Here is a 22,075-nt window from a genome sequence, read left to right on the forward strand (position 1 = left end):
GACTTCTGGTAATCGTAAATAATAATAAAAAGCATTTGTCCGCGTTTCTCTTTTCTTTCCCCGCCTCGCACCAGAAGAAAACTCGTGCCGACTTGAGGCACTTCGCACACCTCTGCTCCGAGCGTCAACTCGGCGATAGGATGCAGGCGTCAGCAACACGATTAGATAAAAGTGGCAGCGCGCTCCACCCGCCGGCGAATTCTCTTTCTGGTCTAACCCTAGCAGTTCATTACGCAATTGGTCGCCTAGCACGCACGCAGCTACAGCAATCCTGTGCGTCTAAGCTCAGGTAGCACGCACACACAGAACCACTTCAGCTTGAGACCAACTGCTGATGTAATGGGTCTGCTTAGACCCACTACTTAAGCTTACACGTGTGCGCACGTGTAGGAGGAAGCGTAGGAGTAATTTACTTAAGTTCAGTATACTTGTATCCACAAGTATACTTAAACCTAGATAAATGAACCAAACGGAAGCTTTGGTGGTAAATGAGAACTGTATTGATTGTAAATGGGGTTTCCTCCTAAAACTGATATTTCTAATGAGAGGTTCTGCCATTGGATGGCTGGCAGAACCCCTATCTATTGAATGACTCTCGTTGGTAGAAAGGTGTTACTTTCTACCAGTCATATGCCTTTTGCTATGAATGTGGACCACCCTGTGGTGGTCACCTGAATGTATGCCTTAGTGCATGTTGCACTAAGGTAGGAGGTGAACCGAATGTGTAGCCCCGCTACACCATCCCCCCGTTAGGATTTGACGTGCCGTCAATCCGTATTTTCTTCGGGAGAACACGTGCTCATTCCCAATGAGCACGCCAACGACGTCTTCGCCCAAGACGTCGGCCGCTTCGGCAACAGCAAGTGCTGTCGTCGCCTCCAAGGCGACGACGGCCGCTGCCTTAGCCACGACCGCTACTGGCATCGCCTCGACGGCGATGCCGACAAGCGCGGCAACAGAGAGTCGCCTCTCTGTTGCTGGATACCACTCGAGATGGCATGAGAAACATGCCATCCGAAACAAGACAGGCAAGATCATTGCTGTCGAAACCGGAGTGGGTATCTACTCTCCGGGTGGAGAGGGAGTTCCCCTCGACTACGGAAGCGAAGTCGAGGAGGGGGAACTCGAAGGAGACAAGGACACCTTGTCTCCGGGCCACACTGACCCCAATGTGGGTCTACGTCGTCCACGCGAGGACGACTCGAACGCTTCGAGCTCGAAGCGTTCGCGCAGCGGCAGTGGAACACCGCTCGCTGCCGCTGGAGCCTTGACGACTCCGCGGGATGGAGATGACTCCGCTCCATCCGCTGTTGTTGCGGCCTCGCGCACTGAACCAGTGCGCGAGCTGTGGATGCCGTCTCAGTCTGAGATCGGCAACCGATTCGGTGCGACCGCGCCACCGAATCTGTACGCGCTGTACTCGTGCAACGCCATCGTTGACGATGACGTCGCGAAGCGAGTACACTTTGATCCGTTAACGAATCAAAGGCGCGACTACTACATCGGGCTCTTCCATGAGCTCCGATGGTTTGCGAGCAAGAAGACTTCTCGCAGAAGCAAAGTGCCCGAGTTGCAGGCACTTTGTCAAAGTTGGAGTGCCTTTGTTGAAAACTTCAACAAAACCCCGCTGGCTATCGCGACCGGATTAGCCAGGCGCGGGAGCGCTACGAGAAGTTCTCGAAGCGTGGTAAACTTGAACGACTGCACCATGGTGCAGTCGGTATTGGACTTCCTTGTGCAGTGCCTTATGACACTGCTTGTGAGTACTGCTACCCCGGAGCAGTACGCATCACCGAGCGGGACGTCAACGGGTACACGTCCATGTGTGTACCTGACGACCTCAAGACCCTGCGCGCCAGTTTTCAGGCGCAGGCGTCTTCTAGTGCTGCGGATATTCGCAGCACTTATTCGAGTGCTGTAGGCGACTACAGCGCTCGCCCAAGTTTTACGCCCTTCGGCGGAGGTGGCGGTGGCGGCCTTCGTACGCCGTCACCATTTCCGGAATGTCCTCCATCAGGACATTCCGTGATTCCCACGTATCGTGTTGGGGAGGAAATCCTCTCCAACGAATACGAAAATGAACCGGACCTCGGGTCTGGTTCCGATGACCAACAATTCGCTGGACGATCCAGCGAGTTGCCCCGCGTGCGTCTCGCAACGGGGGTGGGGGGGGGGGGGGGGGGGGGGGGGGGGGGGCGGGAAGACGCCCCGGGTTTGGTCAACCAAACCTTGAGTCTCGCTTGGAGGCTGTTGAGCGTCTCCAAGCGTCGCAGTTCGCTGCTCTGCGTCAGGAGCTGAGCTTGTTGAAGGCTCAGCTCGCGGAGGTTGCGCAGACGACCTCGAACGTAAAGGTCGAGGTCGGGACGAGGCTCTCCGGCGCCTTGAAGCGCGTCGCCGCGCTCGAGAGCGCTTTGGCGAGTCACCAGACGTAGGTGACTCGTGCTGCACGTACGGCTTCAGTCGCCCAACGTAAAACGTTGGGTGCAAGCGCATGCTGGACGGTATGTCCAGTGTGTACGCGTTGCCATGCTTCGCCAACACGGTGAATGGCCCAATGAAGCGCGGAGCAAGCTTGCTTGCTCCGAAATCGGAAACTGCATGTTTAGCTAGGTTCTGCGTAGCTAACAGAACTAATGAACCAATTTTAAATTCATTTGTGTTTCCTCTGCCGATGTTATCGGCATTCAGCTTCTGTCGATCGACAGAAGCTGCTATTGCATCTTGGACAAACCGAATTACGGCTTGTCGACGCTGGACAAAGTCCATTGCATCCGAGCTGAACCCCTGGTTCAGTTCGTGCTCCTTGTTCGCAGCAGGCCCGGCCTGCGCGTGATGTTCGTTGTGGTTTAAAGTGTCTATGCCCGTCGTAGACACTGCGTTGTCGTCGCCATGACTGCGCGCAGTACGTGCGCGAGTCGTTACAGCTGATACATTGCTTGTATCAGCGTGCTTATCCGGTTGTTTTGAATTAACCGGATATCCTCCCCCACTTAAGGAAGGAGCTACCGCACCGAGTACGCTCGGTACGCGTGGGTGCCTCATGGCATTCACGTAGAACGGTGTGTGTCCTGGCGAGACATGCACCGAGTTGTTGATGGCGAACTCCGCCAGCGGCAAGCAGTCGCTCCATTGATGGAACGAGTGCGCGTAGCTCTTCATGGTGTCAACCAGCACGCGGTTGACACGCTCTGTTTGTCCGTCGGTCTGCGGGTGATCCGCAGTCAACATGGACAACTGCGTCCCAAGAAGTGTAAGCACTTCTTGCCAGAATCGCGCTGTGAAGCGCGGATCCCGATCCGACACGATGTCGAGTGGCATACCATGGTGTCTAAACACCATGTCGACAAACAGACATGCCGTCTGTTTGGCTGTCACCTCGGCTGGTACTGCAGCAAGATGCACCATCTTGCTGAAGCGGTCAACAAAGACCACAATACCAGTCCTCCGCTTGTTGTCTTGCGGAAGACCAAAAACAAAGTCCATTGAAATGGACTGCCAGCACTCCGACGGGGTCGGTAGTGATTGAAGCGGAGCCTGCGAGTTGGGCGCAGGCTTCACGCGCTGGCATACCTCGCAAGCACGAACGTACTTGCGTACCCACTTGTACTGGTGACTCCAATAGAAGTCACGCGTGAGAAGCAAATATGTCTTCTCACGGCCAGGATGTCCCGATGTCGGGGCATCGTGGTACTCGTACGTGATCTTGAGCTTCAGCTCATGATCATCCGGCACGACAATGCGATCTGCGTTGTCGTCGACTGCGCTGTAAAGCAGCAGACCATTGTGTACACGATAACGGTGTACACGGGCACGAAGGTGTTTGGCCAGCTTCTGACGAGACTTGTCAGAAGGTGTGGAGAAGTACTCCAACAATTGCTTCGCATCCGCATCATGTGCGTATGCGGCCTTCACTTCGTCCAACAAGGACGACGAGGGTGTAGTCGTCCTGACGACGCCAACTGCGTTGGCGTCGGCCTCTTGCACCGCATAATCTGGTCGACGCGAAAGCGCGTCGGCCACGACATTCAACCTTCCAGGTTTGTACTCAACCTGGAAGTTGTATTCAGCAAAGAATGACAGCCACCGTGCCATTCTTTGTGATATGTGCGGCGACTTGATCGCCGTACGCAACGATGCGTGGTCGGTGTAGACCACGAATGGTCTACTCCCAAGTAGATACACTCGAAACTTTGCGAGTGCATACTTCATGGCAAGGAGTTCCTTGTCATGTACCGGGTAATTGCGCTCAGCTGGCTTCAGCTGACGCGATTGGTAGTAAACCACACGATCACGACCTTCGTGATCGAGTTGCATCAGTGCGCATCCGATCGCGAAATCGGATGCATCGCACACAACGTGGAATGGGCGATCTTGGTCGGCCACCGCCAAGATCGGCGCTTCAGTCAAGCCCTGCTTGACTGCTTCGAAGGCCTGCTGACAATCAGCAGTCCATTCCCATGCAGCCTCTTTCTTTAAGAGCTGCGACAGCGGGCGAATCTTGCCCGCGTAGTTGCTCACGTACTTGCACAAGTACGTGGCGAGTCCAAGGAACTGCCGCAGTTCCTTTACGTTTGAAGGCGTAGGCCATTCATTGATCACTCTGACCTTTCCTGGGTCAGGGCGTACGCCGTTCTTCCCCACGAGACACTCAAGTACGGGTATCTCGGTCGCCCCGAAGATACACTTCTTCAGGTTCGCGTAGAGCTTGTGCTTTCGCATGTGCTCAAGCAACTTGCGGAGATGCTCTGTATGCATCTCCACATCCGATTTCCCATTCACAGCCCGGCTGTGAATGAACACGTCGTCGAAATAGCTCGGTGCGAAGTCGCGCACCGAGCGCAACAAGTGCGTGACGCACCTGTTGAACGTCGCTGGGGCGTTCTTTAGCCCCTGTGGCATCACGAGCCACTCCCAGAGCATGCCGCTCGGAGTGCTTACCGCTGTGAGAGGGATATCACTCTCACGCATGAGGATCTGATAGAACCCGTCTCTCAGATCCAGAGTACTGAAGATAGTACTCGAGGTCATCGAATCGATGATCACATCTTTTCGAGGTATCGGCGTCTGTGCCGGTACCGTCGCATCGTTCAGCTTGTTGTACGCATGAACGATGCGCCACCCGCCCTGTGGTTTCTTCACACAGAACGTAGGCGCGCTGTGCGGGGACTTCGATTCCCGCACTTGTCCTGCATTGCGACGACTTTCAAAGAAGTCGTCGATTGCCTTGACTTGCTCACGCGGCAGTGGCCACTGTCGCGTGACGCAGTACTTCGTTCCCGGCACGAGATCAATCTCGTGCTGAACACCCTTATCCTGCGGTAACTCCGCAGGAATGTCGTCCGGGAGTACATCCTTGTACTCACCCAAGACCTTGTAAAAGGGGCTCGCCTTGAGCGAGTCCCAGCCTTGCTCGTCGAAGCGTTCCTTCTTCGACTTCGCGCTGAGGGCGTCCGCGCCCTCAGAGATGAGCTGATTCAGCTCTTCTGCTTCACACGTCATCCTCTCGACGTCCGAGAGGATGCAGATCTGCTCGATGCGTCCATCGTGCAGTTCGCGAGCGAAACGCTTCCAGCTTGTGACTGGGAGCGACATCAACTCCGACGCTAACGTCGGAGGATTATTCAGCCTCATCTTCTTGTATTGGAGACCAATACTCGTACGCGTCAAGACATTCAATGTCTCGACGGTCGTCTCCAACTCCTGTGTCTGCCCGGCAGACACTGCTTGTAGCGTCTCGGTCCCTGACCGAGACTTGCGCAGCTTTTCTCGCTTGCGCCGTTCACTTCTCGTGCGGAGCCCGGCTCCGCGAGTTTCTTCTTGTCCAGGCCCGGCCGTGGACAGTTGTTCCTTGTATTCGCCGGCGGGTTCTACCCGCGGGCGCACGCGTTCAAGCCCGGCTTGATCGCGCACCGCTTCGTCGTGCAGCCCGGCTGCACGCGAGCTCGCAAGCATTTCCGGTGCGGGACGTTTGCAACCGTCCGCACTGCTTGCAGCGTCGGCTCCCAGAGCCGACGCGTCTTCTTTACCTCTACGCCTAACGGCGGAGTGTCTTTCGACCAATTGTGTGTCGACATTAGCTGTCGACACTACCGCGTCGCCCCGGACGCTTCGAGACCCTCTCGAATCGGATTGAACCAGGCCCTGCTGATTCGGTTCACATCTTCTCCCAACGACTCTCGCAGTCGTTGGCGTTCGCTTCGGGTGACCGGAGACAGCCGCATTCCGCGCTGTCTCTAGTGGAGGGCCGCATGCACCACGCGGTGCATGTGCTGCGCCGACAGGGCCATCGCTCTCTGTCGCGCTGCTGCTGCTCCCGAAGCGCACGATCGTGCGCTTCGTCCAGTCGATCACCGGATCATGCCGTGCAAGCCACGGCATGCCCAACACCATATCGAACTTATCGTCCAGTTCGAGGACGATAAGCTCGTCGACGAACTCCTTCTCTTGGTAAGAGAAGCGTACGCGTACGATACGCTTCTCGGTTCTAACAACGACACCCGTTGCTAGCCTCACTTCCAATAGACTTCGAGGTGTTTCCACCTCCTCGAAGTCAAGCCTTGGAAGGCTCTGCAGTCGAACAAAGTTGTTCGACGCTCCACAGTCCACTAGAGCACGAAGAGACTTCTCTCTCTTCGAGCTTACCTTCAGGATGACAAGGTTCGGCTTGTCATCTTGCTTCTTGCAGTGAGATTGACTCTCACTGGGGGCAGCGATCTTCATTGCAGCGTGTCCGATGTCGACACGCTCGATCGCATCACCAGCAGGGCGCCCCGCGCCTGCTGGTCCCTTTAGTTTTTTTATTGCCCGTGGCGATACTCAGTATCGCCACGACGGCTCCTCGCCGCGTGCACAGGTGCTGTGCACTCGCGGGCATAGTGACCGATGTTTCCGCAGCGGAAACAACGCACATTCGTTGATCCACGACGCTGCTGGGAACCAGCAGCGGTCGCACTCGAGAGGTCCATTGGTTCGGGACCTCCTGTGACGGGGGTCACACGCACCTTAGCCTTAGAGGAAGCGTTAACGCGCTAACCACAACAGACGCCTGGCGTCTCTGTTGTAAGCTTGCCTTCCAGTCGTTTCCGGGTACCGAGTACCAAACGACTTGCGAACTTCCAGGTTAGAGTTAAACTGTCTGTATTAATCTCACTTGTAAGGTTCTAACTACTGTAAACTATCTGCATACTGAACTCCTGTCTAAACTGACGATCTTCCAAATGGGTGGCCCCCATTTGATCCGCTACGGTAAGTCCGACTCCGTGCCTAGTGTGATGTACACCATCGTACTTAACGTGCTGCCGAGTGCCACACACCAATTCGTGTGAAGTACGTACTCGTACTTAAGGTGACCAGTGTGAACCACACCGAAGAACAATGGGTCTCCCCCTTTCACAAGTTCTTTTGCTCGGCAACGGTGTAGGCCAGCGTGGCCCCATTACACCCTCCCACACCCAAACGGGAAGCACCTGTCCCAGGGGGAATCCAGCGACGAAGAAGGCCCTGCCTCATTCCGCATTTTGCGCCCGAGTGAACACGCACCGAGGACACACCAGGCCCAACGGGCACGCGACCGTGACGCCCACATCCGGGATGGCGAAGACAGGCGGAGCCAAAGCGCGTAGCGCTGCCGATGCTAAGAAGAAAGGCGATGCCGCCTAGGCGCAGAAGCCTCCCAAACACCTGAGAGCAAAATCCGCTTCCAAGAAGCCGGGCGATCCGCCCTCTCGAGCCAAGCCTGCCAAGACCAAGTCCCGATCCAGCAGCAAGCGCACAACGGTGCAGCTGCCCGGTCCGCAGGAGGCCAGCAGCAGCAGCGAGTCGGACACCGACTGTACGAACCCTGGGCTCATTCTTGGCGACGAGGATTGCCCGGATGTCGACATGGAGGAGGCTCCAGGAGCGGACGACCAGCATACGCCGTCGGCATCTACGGCAACGCCTCCAACGACCTCGGCCAGCGGCAAGGAAACTCCAAGAGCTAGTGGCGGGGCCTCTACGCCTGATGAACCCAGCCGGGTGCCCCGCGGGACTCGACAAACGAAGGAGAGGCTCACACAGCGCACGACGCCCCTGATTCGCAACCTGCGGGCGATGGGCAGGTTGCCGCCGATCGGACTTCGTCCGTCACGGAGATGGAGGTTGATCAAGGCCCGATTCGGGACGCGAAGCGTTCGCCTCCGGAGGACGTCTCGAACGAGGTCGACTACGACGAGTCGGACTCCGAGAAGGGACTCGAGCAAGGGGAGGTCAACGACCCCAATGCTTCCCCCAAGCTCACGGAGCAGCAACGCGCTCTCCATCCAGGGAGTCCCATGACTCCTCGCAGCAAGGCTGCCGTTGAGCGCAACACGGAGCGAGCGAAGGCCGAGCCTGCGCGTCGAATCCCATCGACCGAGCGGGAACCGCAAGTCATCACCAACGTCTGTAGTGAAGACGACGTCCCGCTTGAGCTGCTGCAGCGCGACAACCGACAACATCTCAGCGAGCGCGCTCGAGATGTGAAGGTCGCCATCGAGCAGCGCCGAGACTCGAAGCGCGATCACGAGTCTGCGACTCCTCGAACGCGAGAGCAACTTCTCGCATTGCGATACTGGTCCTTCCGAGACTACAGCGAGTATCTCCGGCGGAGTCGGGAACCCGGGCACAGGTTGCCGCACTACGACGAGTGTCCGGTCGTCTTGTACGACGACACGGGCCTGGCCCGTCAATCCAACGAACTTGAGTTCACGCAGTGGCTCCGCCACTTGGGATATCCCATGCCTGAGTTTCCGGATTCTCCGTATCGCCTCGATTGGCTCGCCCAGCGACGTCTTCGGTTTCGTATGGCGAAGATGGTCGTCGACGGCCAGTGGCGCACCCGCAGCTTCGACCGCAACCTGCCCACCCCGGGGGTCATCCTCGAGGAGGTCCTTCAGAAGGTCCAGAAGTCCTGGCAGTCCCAGCCGATAGAACCTCGAAGTGTTCTTGGCCGGGTTAACGCCGACCGGCTCCGTGGGAACGCTCATAAGCGTCCACGAGGTCGGCGCAGTCCTCCGAGAGGCGGCTTCCAGACTCCCACGTGTTTTGATCCTCTGGATAACCGCGCCACTTCACCAGATACTGGTAGTGACCGATACGCCCGCGGCGCTTCAGTATCCTCTCGACATGATAGTAGAGAGCGCCCTCATTACCAATCAGTGGGGGCGGGGGACGCCACGGACGTGTCGACGGACCAGGACGCCTCGCGTCACTCGTCGACGTCGTACACCTCGGCGAAAGACGTCTCGTCGGCCCGGGGGAGCCTCCTGACTGCTGTGGAGGGCTGCCAGAGGCTGCTGGAGATGCAACGGACGGATCTTGTGTCCCTACGCGGTCGCGTGCATCTTGTCGAGTCGACTGTTGAGTCAAGACGGGACGTCCCTCACGATTTAGGTCGTCTCGAGCGCGGAGCGCATGATCTGCAACAGCGGGTTGATGGCCTCGAGCAGGAGCTTCGTCAGGTCGCTCACCGCTGCTCGGAGAGCGAACGAGCCCTTCAGGAGGACCGCGGTGCCCTTCGGGATCATCTTCACTGGATCCGACAGCTCTATGCCCGCGTGGGCGCACTGGAGGATCAGACCCCTCAGAGGACCGCTGCTCCGCCGGCTGCTCCAGCCCCACCCCAAGCTGACTTGATGCAGATGATGGCGAGCGTCCTTCGGCAGTATTCGAACTCGTCGGACTCTCAGAGTCGTCTGCCTCAGCCGGGCGATAAGGCTTGAGCAAGCCCACGTAGAACGTTGGATGCGTGGCCATGGCCGATGGCAGGTCCAGCGTGTACGCGTTGCCGTGGACCCCAATGACCGTGAACGGCCCCACGAATCGTGGCCGAAGCTTGGTGCTGCCCACCGCAGTGACTGCCTGGATAGGAAGATTCTTAGCGTTTAAGAGGACCTGGTCCCCAAGTTTAAACACGTGCGTGTTCTTACGCCCTTGCCTGTCACTGTGTTCCTTTTGCGTGTCTTGAGCAGCCGCCATAGCGTCCCGGACGCGCTGTCGTACTGCTTCACTTGTCTCGATGAACGTGAGGAGGTTCCGTTTGACGGACGAACGGAGGCCTTGAAGGCCACGCGAATCTTCGGCGATAGCCTCTCCCCCACCCAAACTCGAAGCCGGTGGCAACGATAGCGGCGTACGCGGATGCCGCAAGCCATTTACGTAAAATGGGGTGAAACCCGTCGACGAATGCACAGCATTATTCAGCGCAAACTCCACTTGGGGTAGCAGCGTGCTCCACTTGGTGGGGTCTTCAGTGCAGATGCTGCGCAGTACGTCTTCCAACACTCGGTTCACGCGCTCCGTCTGACCATCGGTCTGTGGATGGTCCGCTGTGGACATGTCCAATCTCGTACCGAGAAGACGGAACAAGTGTGTCCAAAAGTGTGACACAAAGCGCGGATCTCGATCACTCATGAACGCCTCCGGGAGGCCATGGTGTCGAAAGACATTATCGACGAAGAGCTGTGCCGCTTGCGGCGCCGTCACGCTCTTCTTCACCGCGACAAGCCGCACCATCTTGCTCAGTCGGCAGACGAAGACCAAGATGCCAGTGTGGCCGCGCGTGTCCGCCGGAAGCTCAAAGATGAAATCCATGCTCACCGAGCGCCAACAGTCAGCCGGCACCGGCAAGCTCATCAATGGAGCCGACGACGATGGGGCGGGCTTCACGCGTTGACACGTCTCACACGTCTGCACGTACGTGCGCACCCACTTATACATATGTGGCCACCAGAAGTTGCGCGCCACAGACGTATACGTCTTCTCTCGGCCAAGATGGCCGCTGAGCGGCGTGTCGTGTGCCTCGTAGAGGACTCGATGACGTAAGTTCTCGTCGTTGGGAACCACGATACGGGGCTCGTCGCTTTCGTCTACCTGATAGTAGAGGAGACCGTCCGCTAGTGAGTAGCGGTGCAACCGTGAGCGCTGCCGAGCTGTGAGTTTCACAGCCTTTTCAGGCACCTTCAGTGAAGTTACGAGATCGGCGAGATCGCCATCCTCTGCGTACGCCTCGCGTACCAGCTCATAGAGTGGGGACTCGAGATACGCAACGTGCGCCAGCTCATAGTCCGGGCGCCGGGACAACGCGTCCGCGAGGACGTTCTGCTTCCCTGGTTTGTACTCCACCGTGAAGTTATACTCCGCAAAGAAGGAGAGCCACCTCGCCATACGCTGAGAGAGGTGGGGCGACGACGTCGCTGTCCGCAAAGACGCATGACCTGTGTAGATCACGAAGGGTTCGCTGCCAAGCAGGTGTACCCGAAACTTTACGAGCGCGTACTTCATCGCCAGAAGCTCCTTGTCATGGACAGGGTAGTTCTTTTCAGCCGCCTTGAGTTGGCGCGACTGGAAAGATACTACCCGTTCTCTGCCATCGGCATCGACCTGCAGAAGGGCACAGCCTATGGCGAAGTCGGATGCGTCGCATACCACACTGAAGGGACGATCATCGTCGGGCAAAGCCAAAATCGGAGCGCTCTGCAGGCTGCTTTTGATTGCCTCGAAAGCCTGCTGGGCTTCATCGTTCCACGACCATTCCGCCTCCTTCTTTAAGAGGTTCGTCAGTGGCCGTGCCATCTCAGCGTAGTTGGCGCTGTACTTGTGTAAGTAGTTGGCAAGGCCAAGCCACTTGCGCAAGTCCTTCTGGGATACTGGCACTGGCCATTGTGCGATCGCGCATATCTTCTCAGGGTCCGCACGGACACCATCCTTGCCAAGGAAACATCCCAAGAAGGGAATCTCCTCGGCTCCGAAGATACACTTGTTGATGTTCGCATACAAGCGATTCTCGCGCATGCACATCAATACCTCGCGGAGGTGGTTAACGTGCACTTCGACAGCCGTCTTACCTCCTGAGGCACGACTGTGCACGAAGATATCATCAAAGTACGTCTGTACGAACTGCCGCATCGGCCGGAAGAGTTGAGTCACCAATCGATTGAACGTGGCTGGTGCGTTCGACAGCCCCTGGGGCATCACGAGCCATTCCCACAGCATCCCGCTGGGTGTGCTCACCGCTGTGAGCGGGACGTCTGATTCCCGCATCAGCAGCTGATAGTAGCCATCGACCATGTCGAGTGCACTGAAGATGGTGCAGCCCGCCATGTTGTTCTGTAACACGTCCTTGCGAGGGATTGGCGTGGACGCCGGGATGGTTGCTGCATTCAACTTGTTGAACGCATGTACCATACGCCACTTCCCATTGGGTTTACGCACGCAAAACGTCGGAGACGAGTGCGGCGACTTTGACTCGCGCACCATGCCCGCGGCATATTTCGCCGCGAAGAATGCGTCGATCACATCGACTTGCTCCTTCGGTAGTGGCCATTGGCGCGTGGTGCAATATTTGGTGCCCGGCACCAAATCGATCTCGTGTCGCACACCTCGATCTGGAGGTAACACCGACGGTGGGTTATCGCTGACCACATCCGAGAACTCCTTCAAAAGGGGGTAGTACGGATCCGACGGGTCTTTCAAAATGGCCGCGCCATATCGTTTCTGCCGCGAGGAGGTCCTCTCGTCTTCCAACACCTCGGGGTCCATGACCGAGGAGGTGTTGAGCTCGATCGAATCGAATTCGCGTCGGATCAGGACCATCTCCTCGAGCACGCCCGCCTTCAGAGAGTCGAGAAACTCGACATACGAGAGCTCTTCGAGTTCCAGTAGCTCTGCTACCGCGGGCAGAACAGCTAACTTCCCGCCGTCCTTGTATTCGCCCGTGAGCATGTCCAATACCGTTGGTCCGACCACCCTCTCCGAGGGGTCTGCAATGCGGCGTACTACGCCTGGACGTAGTCCCGCTGTAGTTGTGCCAGCTCTAGCGTCTTCTCTTGCGTGAGCTGCCGCAGCTCGAACGCTTTGCGTAGTGGGAGACCCCGCTCGACCACTCTCGGTTGCGCGAGCCCCAGCTCTAGCGTCTTCTCTTGCGTGAGCTGCCGCAGCTCGAACGCTTTGCGTAGTGGGAGACCCCGCTCGACCACTCTCGGTTGCGCGAGCCCCAGCTCTAGCGTCTTCTCTTGCGTGAGCTGCCGCAGCTCGGACGCCTTGTATGCCGCCCGCCCCGTGGGCAAAGGCGACGTTCTCGTTCTTGAGAGTTCCATGAGCCTCATCCTGAGGAGCACACAAAAATCCCATAGCTTCTCCCACACCCACCGAAGGCACATAAGCTCTCGAGGATGTAGAACTCGCGGTCGGCATAGCCGAAGGCAGTCCAAGTACTTCCGAAGTACCTGCAAAGTGCCGTTCGCCGCGTGGCACACGATGTTCGTGCACAAACCCGTCTCGGGAAGAGGAGGGGACATGACCCGCCAGGGCTCTGTCCGCGAGGGGTTTGTGACTAGCACCGATGGTGCGACTTCGCCAATCAATCCATGGCTCATGTTTAGTAAGCCAAGGCATGCCTAGGATAAGATCGTATCGATCATCCATGTCGAGGACAATGAACGGTTCGACCGAATTGAAGTCGTCAAACTTGACGTTTAGAGATAGTAGAACCTTCCGTGTAGACACGATGGATCCAGTCGCCAGGCGAACAGATACGTTTGTATTTCGCTTAGATGCTTCCAAAGCACTAGCATACAATGCACTGTTCCTAGCCACACTGGACTTCGTCGCGAAGTTGTAGGACGCTCCCGAATCAATCAGGACCTTCAACGGCTCGTCATATCCCTTAACGCTGGCTGTGACAACCACGAGGTTGGACCGCGCGGCGACCACGGAGAGACACAGAAGTGTCGTCCCTGGGACTTGCTCCCCAGGAGGTGGAGGTGGCAGAGCTACCGACCTCGAGGAGGAGCGATGTCTCCCAGCAGGGCGTCCCGCACCTACTGGGAGTCGCCGTTTTCCGAAACCGCAGACTCGATCACATTGAGTGACGGAGCGGCCTTGCCGCGGCCCGTCTTCCACGGATTCGTTGGGCAGTTCCGGCGGAAATGACCAAGCTGATTACAGCCAAAGCAGCGACCACTCGCGCGTTGATTGCGCTGGGGACGAGCCGACTCGGCCGACGAGATCTCCATAGGAGTGGGATCTTCCGTCGCCTCTGCGCGACCCGCGTAACCCTGCGCCGAGCGCACGCAATGATCTTCCAGCATGGCGATGTGCACGGCATCGTTGAACGTCGTTGGCTGTCTGCGGAAGAGCTCAGTCCGAACCGGGCCCGGACGGACGCCATCCATGAAGACCGTCACCTTAACGTCCTCAGAGAGGGGAGCACCTGCCATGGCAGCTTCGAGATTCTGCAGCTCCATGACATAGTCTTGAAGCGTGCGCTTTCCTTGCTTGCACCGCAAAAAGAGTGACCGGTAACGGTAGGCCACATTGGCCAGGAGGAAAGTCGAACGCAGTTCTTGTTCCATGAACGCCCACGAGGTGAAATACCCAGGAGACGAAGTCTCTCGTGCCATCGCCCATGCGCGTGCACGCCCTCCCAGATTGGAAAGCGCGAAGGCAACTTGGGCTCTTGACTCGTAGATCTGCCCAGCGCTCAGCGCTATCTCGATCTCACGAATCCAGAAGACAAGACTGTCTGCTTCTTTGCCGTCGAACGTCGGTACCGACATCCTGACGGGCTTCGTAGTTCCTTGCCGTGCGGCGTATGAAGCAGGACCCGAGGGGTTCGCCTGCGCCACACTCTGCGCCTCAGCTCGCATCGCCGTGCGAGCAGCTTCCTGTGCTGCAGTACTCACGTGAGCAATCAGCGACGATTCGTACTTGTCGAAGCGTTCCACGCGTGACCTCTGCTGCTCTGCAGGGAGGTTGGGGAATCCAGCAAACGCTGCTTCGCCCAGGAGACTGACCATCTTTTCTAGCGTAGCCCAGTGGGCATCTGAAAGATGAGGAAAATCCTGCCGGGACGGCAGCCTGCTCTCTGAGTCTTCCATCCTCAGAGAGATCTTGATTGTAGCGATCCGCGCCGGTCGCGGGAGTGACTACAAGTGCTACCAGGTGTGACGGGGGTCACACGCACCTTAGCCTTAGAGGAAGCGTTAACGCGCTAACCACAACAGACGCCTGGCGTCTCTGTTGTAAGCTTGCCTTCCAGTCGTTTCCGGGTACCGAGTACCAAACGACTTGCGAACTTCCAGGTTAGAGTTAAACTGTCTGTATTAATCTCACTTGTAAGGTTCTAACTACTGTAAACTATCTGCATACTGAACTCCTGTCTAAACTGACGATCTTCCAAATGGGTGGCCCCCATTTGATCCGCTACGGTAAGTCCGACTCCGTGCCTAGTGTGATGTACACCATCGTACTTAACGTGCTGCCGAGTGCCACACACCAATTCGTGTGAAGTACGTACTCGTACTTAAGGTGACCAGTGTGAACCACACCGAAGAACAATGGGTCTCCCCCTTTCACAAGTTCTTTTGCTCGGCAACGGTGTAGGCCAGCGTGGCCCCATTACACCTCCCGACGGCCTTGCCACCGGTCGTGGCATTAGCCGTGGGGCGTTCACATGCAGTTTAGCCTGCCGCAGGCTAAACTCTTCTTGCATTGCAAGCGCAATTGCAGCCTCGAGAGTATTTGGATACTCTCGGAAGAGATAGGTCTTCACAGGCCCATCTCTAAGGCCCTTCATGAACGTGACGACCTTTGTCGCCTCGTCAATCGGGTTGGTCACGATGTTCGAGACCAAGTACCGTGCTCTTTGGGCGTAAGCATGCACGTCATGCTTGCCCTGTTGCAGATCGAGGAACTCCGCCCTCGATCGGAACTCGTTTTGCGGGGGCTCAAACGCTAGTTTGAGCTCCTCCTTGAACTCTTCGTACGTGCTAAAGCACGTAGGATCTGTGAGTCGGCGTCCGTACGCCCAACTCCTCGCTCGTCCGCCAAGACATGACATGGCGAACGCAACCTTCGACAACGGGTCGACGATACGTCGAGCCGTAATGGCAGTGTCGACCTCGACAAGCCAACGGAGGAGAGGTTCGCCCTCTCTTCCAACGTAGCTGCTTACGTGGAGTTTTAATGACTCCACGCGCGGTGTGGCCGATGGCGACACCGAAGTTCGAGCAGCGGTTTCACGCTGTTCCTTCACGATGAAACCCAGAGCAACACCGTGTTGCTCCGTCGGTGATAGCGTTCGCAACATCGTTGCTACCGCCGCTTCCCCAATGACTGTTGACAGTCGTTGGAGGGCCTCCCACTCTGGTTCCGACAGGTGGGGGCAGTCTGCACGCGCAACATGCGTTGCAGACGTGTTTGGGCTACCCACGGACATGTTACTGTCCGAGGGCAGGTTCTCAGTCCCGCGTTCGTATTCCATACGAACGTGTTAGTCGGTCGTTGGACGGACTACAAAGTGCTACCAGGTGTAATGGGTCTGCTTAGACCCACTACTTAAGCTTACACGTGTGCGCACGTGTAGGAGGAAGCGTAGGAGTAATTTACTTAAGTTCAGTATACTTGTATCCACAAGTATACTTAAACCTAGATAAATGAACCAAACGGAAGCTTTGGTGGTAAATGAGAACTGTATTGATTGTAAATGGGGTTTCCTCCTAAAACTGATATTTCTAATGAGAGGTTCTGCCATTGGATGGCTGGCAGAACCCCTATCTATTGAATGACTCTCGTTGGTAGAAAGGTGTTACTTTCTACCAGTCATATGCCTTTTGCTATGAATGTGGACCACCCTGTGGTGGTCACCTGAATGTATGCCTTAGTGCATGTTGCACTAAGGTAGGAGGTGAACCGAATGTGTAGCCCCGCTACAGCTGACATGCACCCCCAGCTTCTGCACCGCGTGCTTCGACTACAGAGCCAAGTGCCGCTCGGCCGACAAGCGGCTCGGCAGATGGCCGTCAACGGTGTCGCTCTCGCGCGTCCGCTGCAGACGTCGGCACTGCGCGCCATCACCAAGAGCTGCAACGTGGAGGACGTGCATGTGGCCGAGACGGAGAACGAGGCGGCCAACGAGTTCCTGGGCGTGCGCTTCAACGCCGCCAAGATCAAGAAGTACAGCGCCGAACTCGAGGTGGGCGGCCGCGTGATCGTGGGCGGCGACTTCTGGACGCCCACGGACGCGGCCAAGGCCTACGACAGACTGGTGGTCTCGCACGGAGACGACATTATGGCGCGCAACTTCACCTAGGGCGGCGACAGCGGGCGCATCGATACAAAAAAGGAGACGACGACGAAGAGGAAGAGCACATGGATTATTAACTGGGAGGGTGGTCAGATGAATTGACGAGAGAAATAATACACACACCACTGATTTATTGTACGAGAGCTCGTCAGCAACACCTCATACCAAGATACCCGCTACTGTTGTTTGGTGTGGGCATCCATGGAACCCGTCGGGCTGCTTGAACCGAGGGTCTGAGCGAAGCCGCCTGCTTGTCGCTGCACCGAGAAACGCTGCCACCGCGTGACTCGGAACTCTCGCGACCGATCGAGCTGCTCTGTATACCTCTCGTCCTCTGCAACTGGTCCAGCCTGACAAACTGTGCTGCCGTGCCGTGGTCATGATATCCTCATTGGTAAGATCAGTATCCGTGTCTGTTGTCTTTGTTCGTTGCTGAGTGGGCGTTGATTGATATCGGCATCGAGGCGCTGGTGCTCAAAGTTTGAGCACCGTTTAATACCTGGCGAGCAGCCGACCGAGGTGTCTAATGTTCCGATGCTGTTAGCGAACAGAGCACGATGCCAACAAGCCTGCAAGTGCCAAGCCGAGAGCCCCACAGCGGCAGGGTGAATGCAGGGACGGCGAGCAAAAAGACAGCACCGCCGACAATGACCCCCCACCCCCCGTCGTGACGTTCTTCACGAACCACTGTTACTTGTTTTTGCGCGTAAAACGCAGACCGACCGCCGACTACTGGTAGCCAACTTCAACGCAATGCAGGCTCGACAGCAAAAACTCCTGCTTGGTCTTGTCACGCGTCCAGCTGTAGGGCACTGCAGTTCTGGCTCAACACGTTTGAGGATTGCTAAACAGGGGTCGCTATGACCGCAGTTATGAGTGATATGACCTTTTCCAGCGAGTCTCGGACGAGCGCATCTTGGACGTGCTCAAGCAAGACCACCATTGATTTATTAGAGTTCGGGGACTGAAAGGTTAATACAATACACCCCACCTTATTATTATGAATGTCACGTTGCTGTGGCCCTGGCCTTGACTTTGAGATGGCCGAGGGCGGAGACTATCTGGCAGTGTGCCAACACGAGATCAGCCGCTCGGTGTTGTGTTTTGCTTAATGTATTTTTTTTTTTTTAATTGAGGTGTATTGTGTTACTTACCCTAGTGCTAGAACTGAACTCGAATATTTTTGCTTAATGTAGAGATCTTCACATTTGAACTGCGCGGGACTTGTATTAATATGAACAACGGGAGTCGTTCGACTTACATGCGTAAATCACGCATGGGCCACATTGTGAATTTTTCTAAAACGGCTTTTTCTTTGAGGGATTTACTCATGAAAATACACACTAAAAAATGCTACCTGTGGTCTAATCATTTCGACACCATACTATACAAGCGCCAAGTCATCTCAAGGGTCACTTGGAAAAAGAGCTCCGCTGTTAGGACCTTGAGCGGTCGGGCAGTTAGCGCTCGTGCTCAACCGCTGCGTCGGTCGCTCCGCATTCGCCTTCTTTGTCGTCGCCCCCCGCACCTGTGGGATCCCTTGGGCCATGCCCGCCACTTCCCCGCCACAGATTGTGCTGCGGGTGCGTGAAAGCTCCGAAAACAATGAAAAAGCTGCGGACCAAGTGACGCAGCCGCTGTCTCCAATTGCAAGCGCCGGAATCGTGTTGGGCTCGGGCTTCCGAGCAACTTTCAAGCTGCGGGATGACCCGGAGGTGGACGCAGCCCACGGGACACTGGAACGCACGTCTGGGTTGGGGGTTTGGGTTTTCAGTGACCACAGCAGTCGGGGCTCAATGCTCAATGGGGAACGCGTGCATCATGACGCAGCAGTGGTGCGTCATGGTGACAAGCTGAAGTTAGGACAAACGGAGATCGAGGTGTGTCTTGCAACGGAAAAAGACGCAGATCCACAGGAGGAGGAGAAGGAGCAAGTGTCACCAGTTGGCAACCAAGAGACGGAGTTAAGTGCACGGGGAGCTGCACGACTGGCACGACGGCGAGCGTCGACGCCATGGGGGTCGGTACTATCAGTGTCCAAGGCGCAACAGGCCAAGCAGCGGCTGCCACGGATTGAAACATCCGGACTTGGATTCGTAGAGCCTGGAGCTTTTGAAGCAGTGCAGCCGGAGGCGACGCCCCCAGAGTACTCGGCGTCTCCAGTTCCAGGAACGCGGTGGCGGAGAAAGAGAAATTCGATTGCGACGACGACGTTGATGTCAGCTATGAGGTCGCCGTCGCCGCCTTTGGACCAGCAGGGACACCCCCATTCGTTTCATCGGCCTCGAACGCGGTTTATTCAGGGGTCAGACATGCCGCCACGCTCGTGTCCTGACCCAGTTGCTATTCCAATTGGAGATACAGGTAATACTGCTCGTCCGCCACCACTCGAGTATTCAAGTTCACCGACCGTGTCGCCGTCTTCGCTTGCGGCACGACAACGCCACAACCTTTTCCAGCAGCCACCAAGCAGCGCGCCTGCTCTAGCTACTGGTTTGATAGCTGGGGTGCCACCCCCGCCGTTTAGCGCAGGCGCTCGACATACCTCACACCGTGATGATCTTCGTATTCTAGTGTCCAAGAAGATGGCTGCCGCTGCTCCTACGAAAGCTAGCGTGCCGCGAGTGATTCCGAAAGTGTTGGAGTTCCAGGCGCCGGCGTCACCCGTGGCGCAGAAGGACATTTTGGAACAGCAGGAATCACTGCAGACCATTTTGCAGCACAAATTTGAGGAAGAGCAGCTCCTCAAGCAGCAACAGGAAGAGTGGATGAAACAGCACCTGATGCCGGCCTCCTCCAGTGGCACTGAGCATCGCTCGGGGTCGTCCACACCGACGCCACCACTGTCTCCTATCAAGAGTGAGAAAGAGTCCCCGACTGACATCGATCCAGATGAATTGGCGTTTTTCCCAGTCCAGGCTCCAGTACTCTTGCGCACACTCTCACTTGGTCTTAGCGAGCAGCGTACTCTCAAGCCAAGCCCACGACTTACAGCCGCCATACGAGCTTCTCGAGCACGCCTCAACAGCTTTGAAGAAAGACCCAACATGTCTAAGCACCGTGATAGGAAGGGGCGCCGAAAGACTACAGCGCTTGTGCTGAGCCCGAACATGAGACGCAAATTTGGGGAAAAGATCAGCAGCTCCGTCAAGGAAAACGAACTGCGCGCCTCGGACGAGAGCGTCACTTCTACTGCAAGTACGATAATTACATGCCACCGCCGCGTTACGAGCTCGGTACGTCCTGCTGCTGTCGAAAATTATCTGAGCTGCCTATCGTTTCTAACTATTTTTCTGCCACTTTAACAGATTTCATCGGACTCTGCTAGCTCTGTTGACCTCGGTGACTTTATCGGGTACGAGGAAGAAGACGTCGCAGATACTGTCACGTCGTACACGACTCCAGACTTGTACGGCTCAGCTGAGCTACTACGCCGTTCGTGTGAGGATACTACGCTGCTATTCGATGCCAACCGCAACAGCAGCATGGACTCTATATATGAGACAGCGTCGCCTCCGCCGTCGAACACATCTTCAAGGTTTTCGCCTTTGGACGCCGCTGACACACGACTCGGATCACCTTGCCGGCGCGGAACCGACACACCTGACACCTCTGGCTCAAGCAGTAACCAGCTCCAAAACGACAACCCCATTCCCAGCCTTGACACAGCAACCCCACTGGGGTCTCGGGTATGGAGTCCCCGAGGTGGACGCTTCGACCCGCAGTCTCCGTACAAGTCAACGGCAGCTTTCAAGAACAAACAGCAGCCTCCGCTTCAAAAGCTTCGCCGACCAGCTCCTGGACCCGAAGATGCAGATGAAAGTGAAGGCGCATCCAAACCCCAGCCGTTTCGAAGACGTGCAGCCTTTCGTCGCCACTCGCTGACACCGTTGACAGGCATCAATAAGCTGTAGCCCATAGTTTGTGAATTTTTCCAGACAAGATAAGTACTTCCAAGTAAGTATGAGTGCGTGAATAGACGTCGAGACAATTCGTACAGCAAAGATCGTCCTGTACAGGACTTTGCAGTCTGAATCGAAGCCAAGCATCAACAGTAAGGGTCATGGATTCTGTCATGATTCACAGTTGGGGGGGGAGGGGTGCTAACGGTAGGTCCGAAGACATTGCGCTCTGGTTCAGCGTTGGAATGCGAGCAGCAACTTTGACGCTCAACGCCCAGCCGGTGGGTGATTTCGTTCGCGCGGGCGTGCCTTGTCATACGTGCGTCGAGAAATCCACAGCCGCCGTCCCAACATATCTTGCAAGTATGGCACGGAGGAATATAACGTGCACCTTGAGCGTCGAGATCATGAGAGACTGTAAATGTACGGTAATGCGCATCCGAATGAAACAACACACGTGTTGCCTTTTTGATTGAAGTGGCAACAGGTGTCCTTAGAACCAGGGCCAGATGAAACGGACTGATGCATTGCACACGTTCCTGAAGTGTGCCGCGAAGCCACGAATTGTTGTCGACACCGACGATGAAAAGAGCCCCACCTCTTCCCGAAGGTATGGAGATTTAAGTTACTGGAGTCCGCACGCCAGGGTATGGATGAATATCGACTCTGGTGCTTTGGGCAGCACATTACACTGTGCTGCATCGTCGAGCTTTTAGGAGGCGATCCCAAAAGCATCGACGATCCGCAGCACCTTCATGAATTGGAGCCGCGTTGTGCCAGTTTCTGTAGTGTCTCTGCATCTCCCGAGCGCGCATAAACGTCGAGGAGGAAGTCTAATCGGATGGGGAGCTCGGTCTTCTACGCTGCCGGAGCGAGTTTTTGATAGACTTGGAGCACTCCCAGCTGCTACGGCGGACTCGACTATCCCCGGCCGCTTTGCACAGTTCGCCCGCGCTCCAGTCTTTTGCAGCGCACAACCGCTCTCGCTTCACCGAGAAGCTGCTGGCGGGGGGACGACTTTAACTTCTGGCCAGCTGCAACGCAGTTCGGAGCGTGAAAAGCTCAAGGG

The 22,075-nt window shown here is 56.5% G+C and overlaps 2 protein-coding genes across 2 annotated transcripts; both read left to right on the forward strand.

Annotated features, from left to right (window-relative positions):
* Window positions 1-16,738: 16,738 nt before the first annotated feature.
* On the forward strand, window positions 16,739-17,110 carry KRP23_10172 (uncharacterized protein; the record flags this gene model as incomplete). Its single annotated transcript, XM_067880591.1, has 1 exon — window positions 16,739-17,110. The coding sequence occupies one exon, from the start codon at window positions 16,739-16,741 to the stop codon at window positions 17,108-17,110; it is 372 nt and encodes a 123-aa protein (XP_067742002.1).
* A 1,541-nt stretch (window positions 17,111-18,651) lies between these two features.
* Window positions 18,652-21,018, forward strand: KRP23_10173 (uncharacterized protein; the record flags this gene model as incomplete). The annotated part of the gene is made up of 2 exons (XM_067880592.1): window positions 18,652-20,340; window positions 20,413-21,018. 2 exons carry the CDS (start codon window positions 18,652-18,654, stop codon window positions 21,016-21,018), a joined length of 2,295 nt encoding a protein of 764 aa, XP_067742003.1.
* Between the last annotated feature and the right edge of the window lie 1,057 nt (window positions 21,019-22,075).

The sequence above is a fragment of the Phytophthora ramorum genome (assembly GCF_020800215.1).
Source record: "Phytophthora ramorum isolate Pr-102 chromosome Unknown Phyram_PR-102_s0009, whole genome shotgun sequence".
Classification (NCBI taxonomy): Eukaryota; Oomycota; class Peronosporomycetes; order Peronosporales; family Peronosporaceae; genus Phytophthora; species Phytophthora ramorum.